Source organism: Ictalurus punctatus, chromosome 3 (assembly GCF_001660625.3).
Source record: "Ictalurus punctatus breed USDA103 chromosome 3, Coco_2.0, whole genome shotgun sequence".
Taxonomy (NCBI): domain Eukaryota; kingdom Metazoa; phylum Chordata; class Actinopteri; order Siluriformes; family Ictaluridae; genus Ictalurus; species Ictalurus punctatus.
In genome coordinates this window covers 19,561,061-19,577,694 of record NC_030418.2, presented here as the reverse complement: position 1 = coordinate 19,577,694, position 16,634 = coordinate 19,561,061, and the positions used below count along the sequence as shown (strand labels likewise).

The window sequence follows — 16,634 nt, the reverse complement described above, 5'->3', positions numbered from 1 at the left end:
AGCTGGTGATGTTAAAGACAAAATAATGGTACCAAAGCATCTTAATAAATGAATCCTAATAAAATCAGTAATCTTACTGTATAATACTAGATGTCTCTAATCGTAATTAATTGAGCTGACTGGGTTTGTTTGAGATGATTGCAAATATACACAACAGAATTATGTAGTAGGTAAACATGATGCTTATTCTCAATTAGATTTTCATATAATCAAATGTATTAATAATATAGTCATTATGTCATTATATATCTCATTCAGTCTTTAATCTATGAACTGTGCGTAGCGATATATTTTGTTATTGACATCAGTACTATTGTATTCATTTCATGAATAGGTTTTATTTATCGAACCTATTATGTATGTCCTGTCTTTTATTTGATTTTATTTTTATTAGTAAGTTACACTGACCGGCCACTTTAATAGGAACATCTCTCCCCCTGCTTATTCATGCAATTATCCAATGAGCCAGTCATGTGGCAGGAGTGCAGTGCATAAAATAATGCAGATACAGGCCAAGAGCTTCAGATACTGCAACTTCGGAATGGGGAAAAGTGTGATCTCAGTGAATTTGACTATGGCATGGTTATTTCAGTTTGGTTTGAAGGAGCAAATATACTTGATTATGAATATAAAGGAAAGTCTTTATATGCACTGTTAATGATCTGAAATCATTTCTCTGGTCCCGTGTGCAGCTGCTGCCCGAGCTGGCCAACCCAGATGAGTTACTGTCGTATCTGGACCCTCCGGACCTCCCAAGCAACAGCAACGACGATCTGCTCTCCCTCTTTGAAAACAACTGACTTCCCTAACCCACCTTTATCTGAGGCACTGACATGTTCAGCTGTCAGGAGTCAAGCAGAACCCTGACCACCAATTCAGTACTTTACAACCGCAAAACACTCGTCCTCCTTCTGCCTCTACTTGTGTAAATATCTCACTCTTTTACGGACGTCCTTTTTCCACACATCTATGGCAGCCATGTTGGTTGGCACTAAAGTGATATTTCAATACTAATATGAAAAGAAAAAAAAAAAAACTGTGCAGCTATAATCATAAGAATATATGTCACACAGAACTGTATGTGTGCTCACTAGGAAAGTGTTGTAGCATTTTTTAATTCAGATTTTTTTCCTTTTGTGAAAAGCAAGACCTGAATAGAAAAAAAAAAGATACTTCCTGTACTGGCTTATGTGTGTGTCCTCCCATGAGCATTCTGAGGTTTGTTCTTCCAAGCTTTATGTCCACAGCTTCCCAAATCTCCCATCTAGTGTTTTTGACTGGATGTCCTCATTGTATGTCAGAAGTCCCTTGGAAAAAGCACAACAACATTCAGCAGAACTGCAACCGGAAGACTGAAAAGGAAAACATCACAGGAACCAAAGGCTGCATCACAGTCACTGAGAGGTTTAGCATCATAGCAATGTGGTACTCCCATCTCACAGACTTAATGCCAGGCCTCTGAAGTCCTCATGTAGCTCATGTGGAACGTGCGAACGTGTGATGTGCGGGAATCCCATTCAGATCGGCATAGCATATCTCGTTTTGTCCATTATATTCACTCGCGAGTGTTGTATTCAAATCAAAACAAGTTCCCGAGGGCATTGTGACAATTCATTTCACTGTTTTTTAATAGGAACGCCAACATATCAATACTGTATGTGTGATAACGTGCATCAATAACCAGCACTGTACCTCCTTCACAAATCTCTCCATCTCAGAGTACCGTGGAATCAAAAGTCGGTGGGCAACGCAATTCATTTTGTAACGTAAGAAGTAATGCAATCACTTTTTAAAGAGTAGTTTGAGTGTTACAACATCTGTGTCCTCTGTCAGCTGTCTCTTCTGGGAGTCTTTCCCCATTTAATGCATGAGCTTTATCCCTCCCAGGCCTGTGATGTCATGAATAACAAGAACTCCGTGTGTGCATACAGTGTGTTCATTGTGCACTCGTGCCAATCCCACGTTGTTTTAGTGACTGAACCAAGTGTAGACTGATTTTCTTCTTCTTTTTCTTTTCTTTTTTTTTTTTTTTTTTTAAACCAGTGCGTTCAGACGTGTTCCTCTCCTGTTTTTATTCATTTCTGACACGAACTATGATCATGTAAGGACTACGTTTGTTACGCGCAATATATTGTTCATGATATAATTCCTGTTTTTCGCCCTGTTGTTGTAACTCTCTAAATGTACAGTGTATGTGCGTTTATTACAAAATGGCCATGTATTACCAAAGTTCTGCATAGTGATTGGAGGAGATGGCCCAATCCTGTCGTACCAAGCTAATAATCTTTGATCGAGATGGTTAAGCATGTGACACCTTCTTTTCCGCCGATGCATTCACACAACAATATAATTATCACACAGTATTGTATGGTACAATAATTTTTATAGTCTTGGTTTTGTAGAGGTTACATATCTATGTACAATTCTACATAATCGGTTTTATTTTTATCCCGATAACCCCCTGAAAGAGTCGAAGAAATGATATTTTTCCTACGTGTGTACATTTTGGCTTTAGGCCCAACTCGACAAGTCAAGAAGGAAACCACTCAACACATCAGATCACTGTTTAACAGTTTTTGTATTATGAAACAATATAAATTCAGCATAATAGGAACTGCAAATAAATATGAGTTACTCCTTGCGTATTTAAATTCTGTTAATCGTCGAAATGTACTGTATGTTTGCTTTAAGTTGTTTTGTTTGTTTTTCTTTTCTCAAACGATACATTGACTCGTTTGAGCTTCACACGCGTACAGCTGAATACCTTTCACGATGTGTTTTATTTTTCAATGTTCATTTCCATTTTAAATTATTTTCTATCACAGACTGTTGGTGTTCAGTTATGTATAGACCTTATGTTCGTTGCTGACACATTTTAAGTCCTAAACAGGCAAATGTGCTTTAGCTCATAGCTCCAGTCGGTTTGTAATTCACTTGTGTCTTTTTTCTTTCTTTCTTTTTTTTTTTTTTTTTAAACTGATGCACTGCCACATTTTTTGTTCTTACTTTGTAGACACCTACAGACAGAACCTGAACTGAACTCTCCACTTGCACATTGCTTACACTGCAGGTTGTTGAGACGAGTCCCTGTTTTAGACCTGTCACTTACTGTAGCTGTACAGTTATTGGAGAAGAACGCGAGTCGATGTCGAGACAGTTACAGTGAAATGAATTTGACGCTGTTTGTCCCTGATTCAGCCACAGGTCTCAATGGGAAACGGTTTGAAAGAATGCCCTAGCAGGGGACATAAGGGATGCATGTACATATGTAAATGACAAATAGAGACACGTTAACAGAAATGTATTCATTTTCCCCAGGGGAATGTGCATTGTGTATTTAGAATTTGTAAAGCTTGCAACCTCCTATCAGACTCGAATTGGGTAAAATGAATCTGTGTTTGTTAGCGTCTGTGGAACCTCTTTCCGATTTTTCGTTTTGTTTTGTTTTGTTCTTTCGTTTCACTTATGTAAAATATTTCCAATGCCTCCTAGAAAAGGGGAATTATGGGGGCAAAGAGACACATTTGTTTCACCTTTGTGTAATTAGCTTCTGTGTATTGCTCCATTACCTGTGTACTCTATAAGGTGCTACAAAAGATGAAGAAAATCCTGGGGAATAATTTGGAGGATGGGACATGGGGCCTGGAGTAGTTCCAAAAGATTGTAACCAAATTAATAGTTTGTACAATTTTGATATCATGATCAGAGGGGGGCGGGGGGCGGGAAGGTACAATCTGAGGTGATTGGCGCCTAAAGTGGCAGTTGTCTTTTTTGTTTTGTACATTCTGTGTACAATCATTTCATATTCTAAACTGTTCGGAAGAAAAAAACTAATTGTGATTTTTAGTCTTGCAAAACTGTATGTAGTTAGATGCTGTGACATCCTAATATTTATCTAATAAATATGTATTCAGATGAAACATGCTCATCATGTTGTCAGTCTGTTTTTTGGTCTGTTTGTCGGGTTAGAGCTATTTGGCCTTGTATCTATGTAAGTTCTCTACATGTCTAACAGCAGCATGGTTGTTAAATCCTATGTATTGCACTGTACTGTATGTCTAATGGGGGGGTTTTGGGGGGGATTCAGCCATATCTATATCTATTTACAGTACTGTCCAAAAATTTTAGGCACCTTATTTTTTTTTGTACAAACTTTGTTATTTTATGACTTCTTCATTATCGAGTCAGTACAAAAACATTTTAGATTCCCAAACATTAGTTTTCTAGCACAAAATTAAATGTTACAGAAAAATGTATGTAATTAACGAAAGCAGTATATCATGTAAGAGACTCTTTTCACACAACAAACATAATGAAGGCTGCTGGATTTTGCTGCAGAAATAAGAAGAAAGTGCGACAGTCAAAGCTTCCAGAAGAACCATGGCTGGTTCTGCAAGATGCTCAATAAAACTTACAGCTCATTTCCTTATACAACTGCACTAATTGTACCTGAGCCTACTATATTTAATTTTTTGTCACACCAAAATATTGACTTTGTTTCATTTACTACTGTTTAATGCTCTTTTTTTTTAATGTAGAAACATGCATTTAATTATTTTCAAGGCATCTTCTCTATACAGCATATCTTTGCATGTGCATAAGACTTTTGCACAGTACTACATCTATCTATCTATCTATATATATATATATATATATATATATATATATATATATATATATATATATATATATATATATATATATATATATATATATATATTAGAGAGAGAGAGAGTAACAGTCAAAAGTACTACAGTACATCTCATCCTCATGGACTGCACCAGATTTGTCAGTTCTTGCTGTGAGTTGTTACTCCACTCTTCCAACAAGGCATTTCCAAGTTCTCCATCACGTCTGGGGGGACACATAGTTACATGTAATTTTCCATCGCAAGGATGATCAGCTGTCCTTCCTGTCTCCCTGTAGCACTGTCTTAGGTGTCTAACATTACAGACATTGCAGTTTATTGCTCTGGCCACATCTGCAGTCCTCATGCCTCCCTGCAGCAGGTCTATCACGCAGGTGAGCAGGAACCCTAGGCATCTTTCTTCTGGTGTTTTTCAGAGTCAGTAGAAAGGTTTCTTTAGTATCCTAAGTTATTGTAAGTGTGATCTTAATTACCTACAGCCTGTAAACTGTTAGTGTGTTAAGGACATTCCATAGGTGCATGTGCAATAATTGTTTCTGGTTCACTGAACAAGCAAGAAGAACATCGTTTAAACCCTTTCCGATAAATATCTGTAAAGCTTATTTGGATTTTACAAAATTATCATGAAAATACAAAATACAGTCTCCTGAAAAAGGGGCGTTTCTTCTTTCTTTCTTTTTTTTTTCTGAGTTTATATACAGTGCATGTTGATTACACTGGGGTCTACATGTCGGGCTCAGCAGTCAGAGATGTAATACAGTAAATGGCCACCCGAGGGAGCGGTGAGTTCAGCTCCACTTTAAAACGCTCTCACTCGGCGGTTACAGCCGCGTTCTGTAAACAGATAGAATTTCACCTCTAACACTGTCCCTCTAGTTGAACGTTTACGGTTTATTTCTAACGGGCCACCATGTTACAAATGAAAAATCGCTTAAAATATTGTTCACTCGCCATCGCCGCCAGCCGACTGCTGTCCGGAGCCGTGAGGAATCCACTGGTCTTTCTGGACATTGCGGCTGATGGGGAGTTTATAGGCAGAATTATAATAGAAGTAAGACTAGGACTAATAGAAATTCATCTGCTAGATATCATTCTCACATATTTTAAGCTCGACTGCTTTGTAAAGGTTTTTGCACTAATTTCCTAATCTTTTTTTTCCAGCTTAATGCAGATGCGGTTCCCAAAACAGCAGGTGAGAACATGTGTTTTGTTTATTTGTTGTTTTTTTTAACCTATACCACAGTGGTCTGTTGAATCCTCAATTCTGATTGGTCAGAAGGTAATAATGATAATGAGTCTTTATTGGTCACAAATACAGTAGAGCACAGTGAAATTGTTTTCTTTACATACCCCAGCCTATCAGTAAGCTGGGGTCAGAAATGATACAACGCCCCTGGAGCAGAGCAGGTTAAGGGCCTTGCTCAAGAGCCCAACAGTGGCAGCTTGTAAGTGCCGGGGCTTGAACCCCCAACCTTCCGATCAGTAACCCAAAGCCTTAACTGCCAAATCACAGGATTCTATCAATGCACTAGTTATAATATTTTATTGTTTGACGGACAAGCCACATAATATAAACCTATTCTACCATGGTCTGTCTGAATACTCGATTCTGATTGGCTGGAAGGTATGCGTTAAAACTGTTCTAAATTAATGCGCTGCGTAACCATAGTAACATACAGTTAAAGTCACGGCTTCATTATTAGTAATCTCTTTCTCTCACGTTCATAACTATTTATTATAATTCACTCAAATAAATGTAATCTTAATAAATACACTACTTTATCTCTGTGTATGATTTAGAGCGGGCAGATTTCTAGCTCTAACGACCCGTATATAGCCCGTATATAACTAACGAAAATTAAACGTTCGTTCAGTCAAATTTTGCACTGCAGACATCGGTGACTGCTTTAACTCGTCAATGTTGTCAAGTATATAAGCGGGATAATCCACGGCGAGGTGTGCGTTACACGATTTGAATGCGTCGTGTTGGGTGGTTATTTGCCGCCACGTTGTGCGTTCAAATCGTGTGATGCACACCTAGCCTGCATTATCCCTTACAAACTGAACAGATTTTATTTCACGAAGAAAAACATATAGCCAATCCTTTATGGTGACGCTTTCTGTAAGGAGAAATGAATTTCACATATATTTAAGGAGTCTCAGGTGTCAGCTCTTTGTAACATTCAGTAAGTTTTTCACCAAAAGAAAGACTTCAGGACGGAAGACTTGCCGCTTTCTGGTTTCTTGTCACGTGACAAGCTATGTTTTATTGTTTTGGTTGTTTGTTTGTCTTATTAATTTCAAATGTATGCAATCGTAAGAGAATGATGTTTATAGCTGGTACAAAGTAACATCTGTATTAACTTGTTTGCGGCGTTCCACAACATTAGATATAACGATAACCGGTTGAAAATCACAATGTGTCGCTGACTATAAGTGCAAAATTGTAATTGTTGGCAAATTGCTGTGGTAGAGCGGTGGTAGAGCGGGTTGTCTACTAATCGTAAGGTTGGCGGTTCGATTCCCGGCCCACGTGACTCCACATGCCAAAGTGTCCTTGGGCAAGACACTGAACCCCAAGTTGCCCCTGATGGCAAGTTAGTGCCTTGCATGGCAGCTCTGCTACCATTGGTGTGTGGATGGGTAAATGAGACACAGTGTAAAGCGCTTTGGATAAAAGTGTATGTAAGTGCAGACCATTTGCAGGCTGTTATTTGGAAATGTCCCATCATTTTTTTTTTACTCTTTACTTAACGGTTAGGCATAATTATCATAATTGAGTATGGGATGGAATTGTATTTATTTATTTTTCAGAAAACTTCAGAGCGTTGTGTACAGGAGAGCATGGGTTTGGATATAAGGGCTCCATTTTCCATAGAATCATTCCTGAGTTCATGTGTCAGGTAAAACAGCCTGTGATTATATAAGCTTGAGGTTTCCTCTACTTACACTTCAGGCAGCATAGCAGATGTTGCCTTGATAAAATAGTGTAAAAGAGCAAGTGTTAGTCATCTGCACTGTGCGAATGCAGTAGGTGTGCTTGGCCTTGTTCCCCAGCCTGATCACTTTTATTTCTACAGGGTGGAGATTTCACAAATCACAATGGCACTGGTGGGAAATCAATTTATGGAAAGAACTTCAAAGATGAGAATTTCAAGTTGAAACACACTGGATCAGGTGATGTAATAAGTTGTGACATCAGACGTTATCTACTGGTTCTCACTCATGCATAATAAGGAAATGAACATGCACATGGTTCAGTTAATTTATTTTATTTTTAAACACTTCCTAGGTTTTCAGAGGGCTTAGGTGCCGTCTGGGTTCTGGGGGGTGGGGGTTTGTGGTGATCGGGGGAGGGGTTTTAAATTATTCTCAAGAAATTTTAAGTTCTTGTAATGTTGTTTTTCATGTTGTTTTTGACCCTTATCCTTAACATGTTTGTGAAAGAAAGCTGGAACACTTATTGTACTAATAGTCAAAAATCTATCATTTCATCAAATAACATGTTTGAGATTTAATGAAAATAAATGCCTTTTTACATTCATTCGGCTTAAGGTGCTCCGCAATAACACTTAGGTGCTGTGCCTAAGCCTTTCTATGGTAAGGAAAACCCTGCCGGTTATACAGTATAACACAGAACAAGGAGAGAACTGTACACAACAATAATTACTTTCAAGGCATTTGACAGATGCCCTTATTCAGAGTGACTATTTATCCCTGTTTTTTAATACAACTGAGGAGTTGAGGGTTAAGGCAGGTTACACTGCCTGTAATTAACATTATAGTACAGTACAGTGTGAAGTAAGTATCCATTGAGGCAGGACAACGGATATAGGCTTATAGGAACATATAAAATGATTTATTAGATTATTGTTATTACGAGGAATCATTTTCCACACATGTCAGCAATGTAAGTTTCTTTGTATGTTGTGTGTTTTTTGAAAAGATTAAGCCAGTACAGATATTACTATATTTGGACGTATAATACAGGATATTTTAGTTCCGTCTTTCCAGTTAAGTAATATGACCTTTTTGGCTATTGTTAGTTATGTACAAATGTTTGGAGCAGTCAGGGATTTTGAAGTGATACTACAACCCCTGGCAAAAATGATGGAATCCCCCAGTTGTTTTTTTTTTTTGTTGTTGTTTTTTTTACTTCATAGCAAATAAACAAATCACAAATATGACACAAAAGAACATTGAGTGATTCCCTTTTTTTTACGCTACATGATCTGGAAAGAAAAAAATGCCTTTAATTAAAATCATTTCATTTCAACTTGTTTGAAGTATGGCTCACAAAGCCAGAATGTTCAGCTATTAAACAAAAATGGTTTTGTGTTATGTCATATCTGTATTGTGTCATATCTGGTGATTCCATACATTTTGCCAGGAGATGTAGATGCCTGTTTCACTTCTAGATCATTCCACTAGATGGTGGCACGGGACTCAGTGGTAAAGAGCAGAGATTTTGTAATTCCCTGGTGAATGACCTACTTTTAGAAAAAGTCAACATCAGTGTTTCACAGTGCATTTTTGGTGCCAGGGGGTTCCTAAACCAACAGGCCCTCCTGATAGATTGATACGGCCAAATATTGTCAGCTTGTGCAATACTGGCCTGGATGTAATTATAGTAGTGAAGCATAACTTACCCAATCCAGATGTATATTCTGCCAACAACCCCCCCCCCCCCCCCCCTTCTCTTTTTTCTGATGTTCTTATCCTTCTGGAACTTTTTTTTATGATGTGGCCACTAAATCATTTTCAGTTGTGAAGCATTTACTAAACTGTACAATATGATAGATGTCAGGAGTGTATTACGGATTGACACTGCAGTGTGTAATGTTTGTTCGTCTTGCTCTTCACAGGTGTGCTGTCAATGGCGAACTCTGGGCCGAACACCAACGGATCTCAGTTTTTCATCTGCACTGCCAAAACAGAATGGTACACAGACACAGCCTGCATTCACACATGATCAAGTTCTCTTACTGACAGTGTCGTGTATGAAACACATTATTGCTCTGTTTAAGCTTTGTTTTTTGTGGTGCTTTATTAAGTATGATGTCTAACACATCATAGTGTTTGCTTTATGCTCTCCCTCTCGCGCGTTCTTTCTCAGGCTTGATGGCAAACATGTTGTGTTTGGTCAAGTGAACGAGGGCATGGAGACTGTCAGGGTAATGGAGTCGTATGGTTTGCATGATGGAGGAACACTTAAGAAGATTGTCATCACAGACTGTGGGGAACTTAAATAATACACGACTTTACACTGTACAGCGCTGACAACTGACTGTTCTCATGTAAATGATTAGTCTCCAGCCAAAAGGTAAATGATTTGATTTTTATAGCCATTTCTGCATTTGGATATAATTCCTTATGATTAAAGTAATGATGTAATGTTTTATATCTTTTTGATTTAAATAACTATGGCCCACTTTTATGTGTGGAGAAATTAGATTCAGTGTTTTATGCTTGCTAAGTAAGCACTTCTGCACTGCCTGCTAAATCTTAACAATTAAAATCAAACCCAAAAGCTATGCATATACTTTTTTTTTTTTTGTGGAAAAGTACATGAAGTTTGTATAACTCCACAGAATAAACTAAACTGTATATGAAACCTATTGTGTTCCTCTGGTTTTATCTTTTAATGGCTGAAATGCTGTTTCCAGATGAGGGTTACAACTTTTTTCCCCTGTATCTCTAAGCACAGACCTACACAATATACACACGTGGGATTTAGTTATAAAGTGAATTTCCACAATTCCACACCATTGCATTTTGAACTCTCTTAACAGCTAATTTAGTTGCCCCCACTTTTTAAATTTTTTTTCTCATTTTTTTTATTTTTAAAGTTTCCTGATAATGATGTGAAGCCAAAACTTCCTGTCCCCTAGAACAGGATGTGACATCATATCTGTGTCCTTGACAATTCACATTAAGGTCAGATTGGCTTCTTTTGCATCTTGTGCAAGCCAAAATCTCTATTACAGTATTTGCAATAAAGTCTATACCTTCCTTGCACTATGCTCTATGAGTTTGAGGTGGAGGTGTAGCTTATCACAGTAGTGCCTTATGAAAGTAAATTATGAATCTTCGTGGAAAAACAGTCCACTCTCTTAAATGAAACCATATGTATGCTGAGATCACAAGGTTTGTTTGACTTCTCAGATTACAGAGTTGCCATGGAGATGCTCACATTCCCGTTCTGTTTAAGTCTACATTGTTGTAAAACAAACTTGATATAATTTGGGCCTCCACCCTCTTGTGAAGTTTTTAGTGATTTGGAATATGTAGTCCAATTACAGAAACTTGGCTTCGAGAAGAACATCTGTCCGACTGCCAAGCTCCAACTTTCTCATGTAGCACTCACATGTTTACAATCACAAGCCATTATGTGAACGGTAAAAAAAGAGACATCTGTCTTTTTTACTGTGGGCTGTGTGGCAAAGAATATAAATTTGCTTTAGTGAAGTGTACTGAAAGTATGAACCGACGGAAATTCTCTTCCTGAGGCTTTAAAAAAAAACAAAAAACAAAAAACAATAATATGAACCTGATGTCAGAATGACAACTATTCCTAAGGCTGGATTTAAACCTACACTTCTGTTACACAAGCTTCACTCCCCAGGACCATACTCTTAATCATTAATCAGGAGCATACCGAGTGAAAGAATGGAGATTTCACTCTTTACACACAAGAAATCTTTACACACATATAGTTGGATCTAACAAGAAATTAATCCTGCCGTATATATATATATATATATATATATATATATATATATATATATATATATATATATATATATATTTTTTTTTAAAAAGGAGGGAAACAAAAATTAATTTAGATTCAATGTTTTAATTTGACAAACCCTAAAAGCACAAAGTATTCGATTTTCCTAACTAACAAATAAGGCACATATCGGAATGCCATTTCATGGACATTAAGCAACAGTTGTTCTCTCTTTAAAAACCTCCTTTATCACGCTGTTGCTCCGTCCAATCCAATATGATTTCAAAAATGTTACAGACATTATAAACATAAACATGTGTTTCTAACTTATCACATGAGAGACTCATCAGTACATTCAGTAAATATGTATTAATCGATATACTCTACACGTGAATAAAGGCATTTAATTATAACAATCAGTTATTTGCGAGGTGAACTCTATGAAAGCACGTCTCCAAGAAATGACATGAACTAATATTAAATAATAAATTGCACAAAAGTATACTTATTAACTCTGTTAAAATACATGCACATGCAAACTCAACTACAGTTCTTTGTCTCACACAATTAAGCAAATCTCGATTTCAAAAACTATGAAGAAAATTCATATTCATTCCTTGACTTGGCATTAACTGGTGACATTAAAACACTCACAGTTTGATACAGTTTGACTTACAGTGGTGTGAGTCAGTCTTTTACATGAAGTGTTAGTTATTACAATGTTATTGCTTTCCTAGAACTGCTATTCAAAACATCTGTGCAGACACACGGTGATTTTATAGTCGTATTAAAGCACTTATATTTGTAGTATGAAAAGTTACCATATATACTGAGAATGTCTAAAATAACAAAACATAAAATGGCTTGAAAGGGCATAATAATTATGTACCAACCTTATATTATGAATAATAATATGTCATCATCAATATTTCCTTCATAGTGTAGTTCTGTTGCTTTTTATACAAAAAAAGAAAAAGAAAATGCAGAAAGACCTTCCATAAATATTTCTGTAGGATAAAACCCAAGATTAGTGTAAAACAATGTAAAAACTCCCAGCTCTTTTGTATCTCAAAAATCTGCCCTTTTTCGCATAAACAATTTTAATATTGCATCATAAGTTTTAAAAGAGCTAACTTAAAAATGACGGCCATCGAATATATACAGAGAAGCAAACATAAAATTGTATCTTTGAAAGGGAAAAAAAAAATCGCATCTGCTTTCCACAATTTTCCACATCTATACTGGTTTCCAAAATACACATATCGTTCACAAAAATAAGTTTTATGCTGAAAGTGAGCTATAAAAGTCAAGTATACGTATTTCAAGACAAACACATGCGCAAAAGCACTTGTACTATAAATGCATGTACATCACTATCTGCAATCGCTCCAGGCCTCTCCGGCTGCAAGAGCAAAAACGAGCACGTCAATAACAGGCCTTAAAAAAAAAAAAAAAATGTCATTCTAATCTCAGCCATAATAATCTGTTCTTTTTATGACTTTTATAAATCAGTGAAGCTTTTCAAAGGAAGTTGTGCTCCTAATCAGTATAATCTTTAAGCCTGAAAGGGTGCGTGAGAGTAAATAGCAACTACTTTGAGAGATCAGGAAATTAACTTCTGAGGAAAATATTATTTAGGAATAGTGATGCAGACAGGTTTGTGGTGAACATTTAGGAATCAGCAGCAAGCGATTACACTGAAGTCTTGGCTTTTCACTGAGAAAAAACAGGCTCTGGCTGCTCTCCTATGACGATGATCAAAACACAGTGTAACTGCTTCCAAGCTAAATGAGGCTGGAAGTAAAACTTGCCATGTACCAATGTGGGCACAGAAGAGCTATTAGCAACAAGATTCCACAGTAAAACGACATTGATTGAGTAATGAAGAAGCTCTAGCAGAAGACTAACACTGATGAAATGGTGTGACCGATTGTGCACAGAGCTTTTTGTCTTTTTTTTTTGAGACTGTGATCTTTCTATCTCGCTACTGATTCCCCGGCAGCAGACTGTAGTGATGATTTACCGCCAGGTAATCAAATCCAAGGCACCACAAACAGTTTTATATGGAGGGAAAAATATACGATGGTTTCATGTTTTCAGTGCTAATGGGTTCGTTACTTTACCGCCCCATCAAATTCACATCTTAGACCAGCATGAGACATGACATTTACCTCCTGGAATCTCAACGTTTCACATCACCTCTTAAAGCGTTTTACACTTGTCCCTTCAGGCATAGTTTACTTCTTATAGTATCAGTTTGTCTCTGATATATATATATATGAGGTTAGGACTTCTAAAGTTTAGTAAACAATTATACACATTCTATATAATCAAGAAATGCGTTTCACTTTATATGTACATCTAGACTTTTGACAAGATAATATTCTGCCTGTAATAACTTCAATCAGCAAATGCTTACAAATGTGTCTACAAATGACCATTGTTATACAAAATAAAGCTACATTTAAACTTATAAAATACGAACTGCTCTTTGATCACACTCAGATGTGACCACTAAGTATGTAAAGTAATTGCTTATAAAATAGAGGTAAACTACAGTATAGTCTTTCCATCTTGTAAGTAATATTTTATGTCCTTCTCCCATGATAAATTCTTTACAATAAACTACATTCCTCAAATACTTCCAAGATATCCTATGATCAAGCATAGCCAAACCGTGTCTTGTCAGTTCTAGACGTTTTGAACGCTTTTCAATATAACATACAATGTCCTTTTCTTACTTTTCAACCACGTTACCTCCATTTCATCTAGACTGGCAATTATTTCCCAAAAATCACTGCACTGATGGGACTAAATCCATCACCTGCCAATGCTATTGGTAATTTGGAAGAAGCAAAGCTTTTATACAGCCATGATGTATAAATCTTTAGAAGAGATGAAATATGATTTTTTTTGTGTGTGATATCACTACTGTCCCTAAAGCCTGTGTATCAAAAAACTGTCATATAAATTCAAAAGGAGTTCTTACACCATTATAGAACTTGACAGATATCAGATAAGTATGCATACACCAGAGCTGATCTGACTGATTTTAGCACATAATCTTAGTACTTTTAGATCCACTAATAAATGCTATTAATACACCATAAACGTGGCACTTCGGCTATTTGAAGACAAAACCAATGTAGGATTGCATAGATACACAAAGGTCAGGATCCTGCCTTTAGCAGGCCTTAAACATCATGACATCTTAAATGTAACAGTACCCACATTTGCAACGATACGTGGAGGTTCTAATACTGATTCTATCCTGAACAGAATAAAGGACCTGTAGCATTCAGACCTGGAATACTGTGACTCTACATGTGCTACTGCTCAGTAACATGACTAAGACTTGTGTATGTTGCATTTCACTGTTGTCAAAAAAACAAAAACAAAACAAAACCTACAAAATGTTAACTCTGGAACTTCCTGACTGCTGAATGCTGTAGTGTTTGGTTAAGTTATCTTGCATGCCGTTTTATATATATATATATATATATATGTGTGTGTGTATATATATATATATATATATATATATATATATATATATATATATATATATATATATATATACACATACATACATACATACATATAACATGGACGTCAAAAGTAGGAACTTAGCTAAGTTTCTTACACAACAATTCTATCCTACAGTAGTTTCTAATGGCAAGAGGTGGGGTTAAACAATATGTGCATACAAATCCCAGTTTAGTTGAATCAATTGCACGACGATATAAAAACAAATAAATATGCAAATAAAAGCCAGGGATGATTAGTACGATATCCCCTGTTAATTCACAGTTAAATTGGTGTGCTGCTGACCCAAAGAATATTGCAAGGCATACTCAGCCCTGTGTGACTGAACTAATATAATACCTTTACCACTCAGCACATCCACATAGTTCACTTGACAGGGAAAATAACGGCAGTCTGTAAACACGCAGTCAGAGAGCACAAGGTTAAGGTCACCCATTGTGCCCAGTATCAATACTGGCAGTGACGCCTTTCTAAAACATATTTTCTATCATCAATTATACACATATATCAAATAAATGTGTTTTATACTTTTGATACATAAGGCCATAATTGCATTAGCGATATTTACAAGAACATTTTGGCACATTTCACTTTTTCTTGGAGCTCTTCGTGGGTAGGGCACAAGGGAAGATGGGCAGTGGGCACAGACCTGCAGGTCTTTATTGCACTCGGCGGCAGTAGTAGCCCAGGACTTTGCACTTCTCACACAGATGCTGCGGGTGCTCCTTGCTCTGGTCAGAAACATCCAGGCCATCAGGCTTCTCCAGAGGACGCTGGGAAAAGAGAATACACCGCCATTCATGGTCAAAGTTGAGTTCAAATTGGTTACCATAAATCGTTCTTCACCTCAATACCCGACTAGGGCTGTGGCTGCTTTAAAAATGGTGATGAGGCCTTGAAGACCAGTATTATGGAAAATCATGTGAGTTCAGCTTTCAAACCACAGTCTGGATCCATCAGACAGGGTGTGTCGAACATCATAAAACTGGTATTGGAGATTATATTCTGATCACTTAAACAATTTCAGTGGTATTGGAAATCATTTCAGGATTCCATCTCTCTTGTACATTTACTCTTGTTTTACAAAGTTTCATGCCAGCATGACAGTTAAGGTGAATACTATTCTTGGAAATTATGCAAACGACCCTGAGAATATGTGTGGGAGCCAGCAGGTTTTGGCTGTTGATCACTAACAATACCTCCACAATAATTTGTTTTCCCACTCATTGCTGCTGCTGAATCCTTTCATAACCCTGTTATTCTTTCCAGTGTGTCTCAGCTGTATTTTATAAATGATGGAAAATCAGGCTAACACGGGTCATTGGGAGGAGGCAATGTAGAATTACACTAGAGTGTTTATTCAAGAGTGAAGAGCTTTGTGAATGATAATATTAGGGAATATCAGATACCGCTCTGGATTAAGCATTTGGCTTATGTGCCTAATAACTAGAATGAATTACCTTCAAACAGGAGAAGAGCACAGTCAAGCAGCAAACTTTGAGACTGTAGAATTACACCTCTGCTTCTAGTCTGCTCATACAAGATGTCAGTCGCACTCCCAGAGCAAGACATTAAATTGGAGACTGATGGAAGCAGTTCTGAATGCTGTTTAAATGAATCTCTGGTAGAGTTTTCTTACTGGACTTTTATGTGGACATTATTGAGACACTTTCATGTAATCACCCAATAGAAACTATTGAGAAAGATAAATAC

General features: G+C 36.9%; 3 protein-coding genes across 15 annotated transcripts in view; 2 read left to right on the top strand and 1 right to left on the bottom strand.

Annotated features, from left to right (window-relative positions):
• zmiz1a (zinc finger, MIZ-type containing 1a) overlaps window positions 1-3,924 on the top strand; it is a 125,339-nt gene extending 121,415 nt beyond the window's left edge. For all 11 annotated transcript variants that reach the window (XM_047154145.2, XM_047154144.2, XM_047154147.2 and 8 more), the window contains one exon: window positions 693-3,924. In XM_047154145.2, coding sequence (XP_047010101.1) covers window positions 693-800 — 108 coding nt within the window. In that variant the 3' untranslated portion in view covers window positions 801-3,924. The remainder of the gene's footprint in view (window positions 1-692) is intronic.
• A 1,525-nt stretch (window positions 3,925-5,449) lies between these two features.
• ppifa (peptidylprolyl isomerase Fa) lies at window positions 5,450-10,266 on the top strand. Its single transcript, XM_017464397.3, has 6 exons — window positions 5,450-5,699; window positions 5,810-5,840; window positions 7,463-7,551; window positions 7,729-7,825; window positions 9,514-9,589; window positions 9,765-10,266. Exons 1-6 carry the CDS (start codon window positions 5,559-5,561, stop codon window positions 9,898-9,900), a joined length of 570 nt encoding a protein of 189 aa, XP_017319886.1. The 5' UTR covers window positions 5,450-5,558; the 3' UTR covers window positions 9,901-10,266.
• Window positions 10,267-11,488: 1,222 nt separating this feature from the next.
• The window catches only part of zcchc24 (zinc finger, CCHC domain containing 24), a 35,675-nt gene continuing 30,529 nt past the window's right edge, over window positions 11,489-16,634 (bottom strand). For 2 of the 3 annotated variants that reach the window (XM_053679729.1, XM_017464398.2), the window contains one exon: window positions 11,489-15,694. Coding sequence is in view for 1 of the 3 variants with exons in the window: in XM_017464398.2 (XP_017319887.1) it covers window positions 15,581-15,694 (114 nt within the window). In the remaining 2 variants the exon portion in view is untranslated. Of the gene's footprint in view, window positions 16,615-16,634 lie in introns of all 3 variants that reach the window. The other variant, XM_053679728.1, reaches the window with a different exon arrangement.

What these genes read in the sequence shown, in the direction of transcription:
- ppifa (XM_017464397.3), top strand. Translation starts at nt 5,559, where the DNA reads ATGTTACAAATGAAAAATCGCTTAAAATATTGTTCACTCGCCATCGCC. An exon ending in GTTGAAACACACTGGATCAG is followed by an intron (nt 7,826 to 9,513) that starts GTGATGTAATAA and finishes TGCTCTTCACAG; the next exon opens with GTGTGCTGTCAATGGCGAAC. An exon ending in TGCACTGCCAAAACAGAATG is followed by an intron (nt 9,590 to 9,764) that starts GTACACAGACAC and finishes GTTCTTTCTCAG; the next exon opens with GCTTGATGGCAAACATGTTG.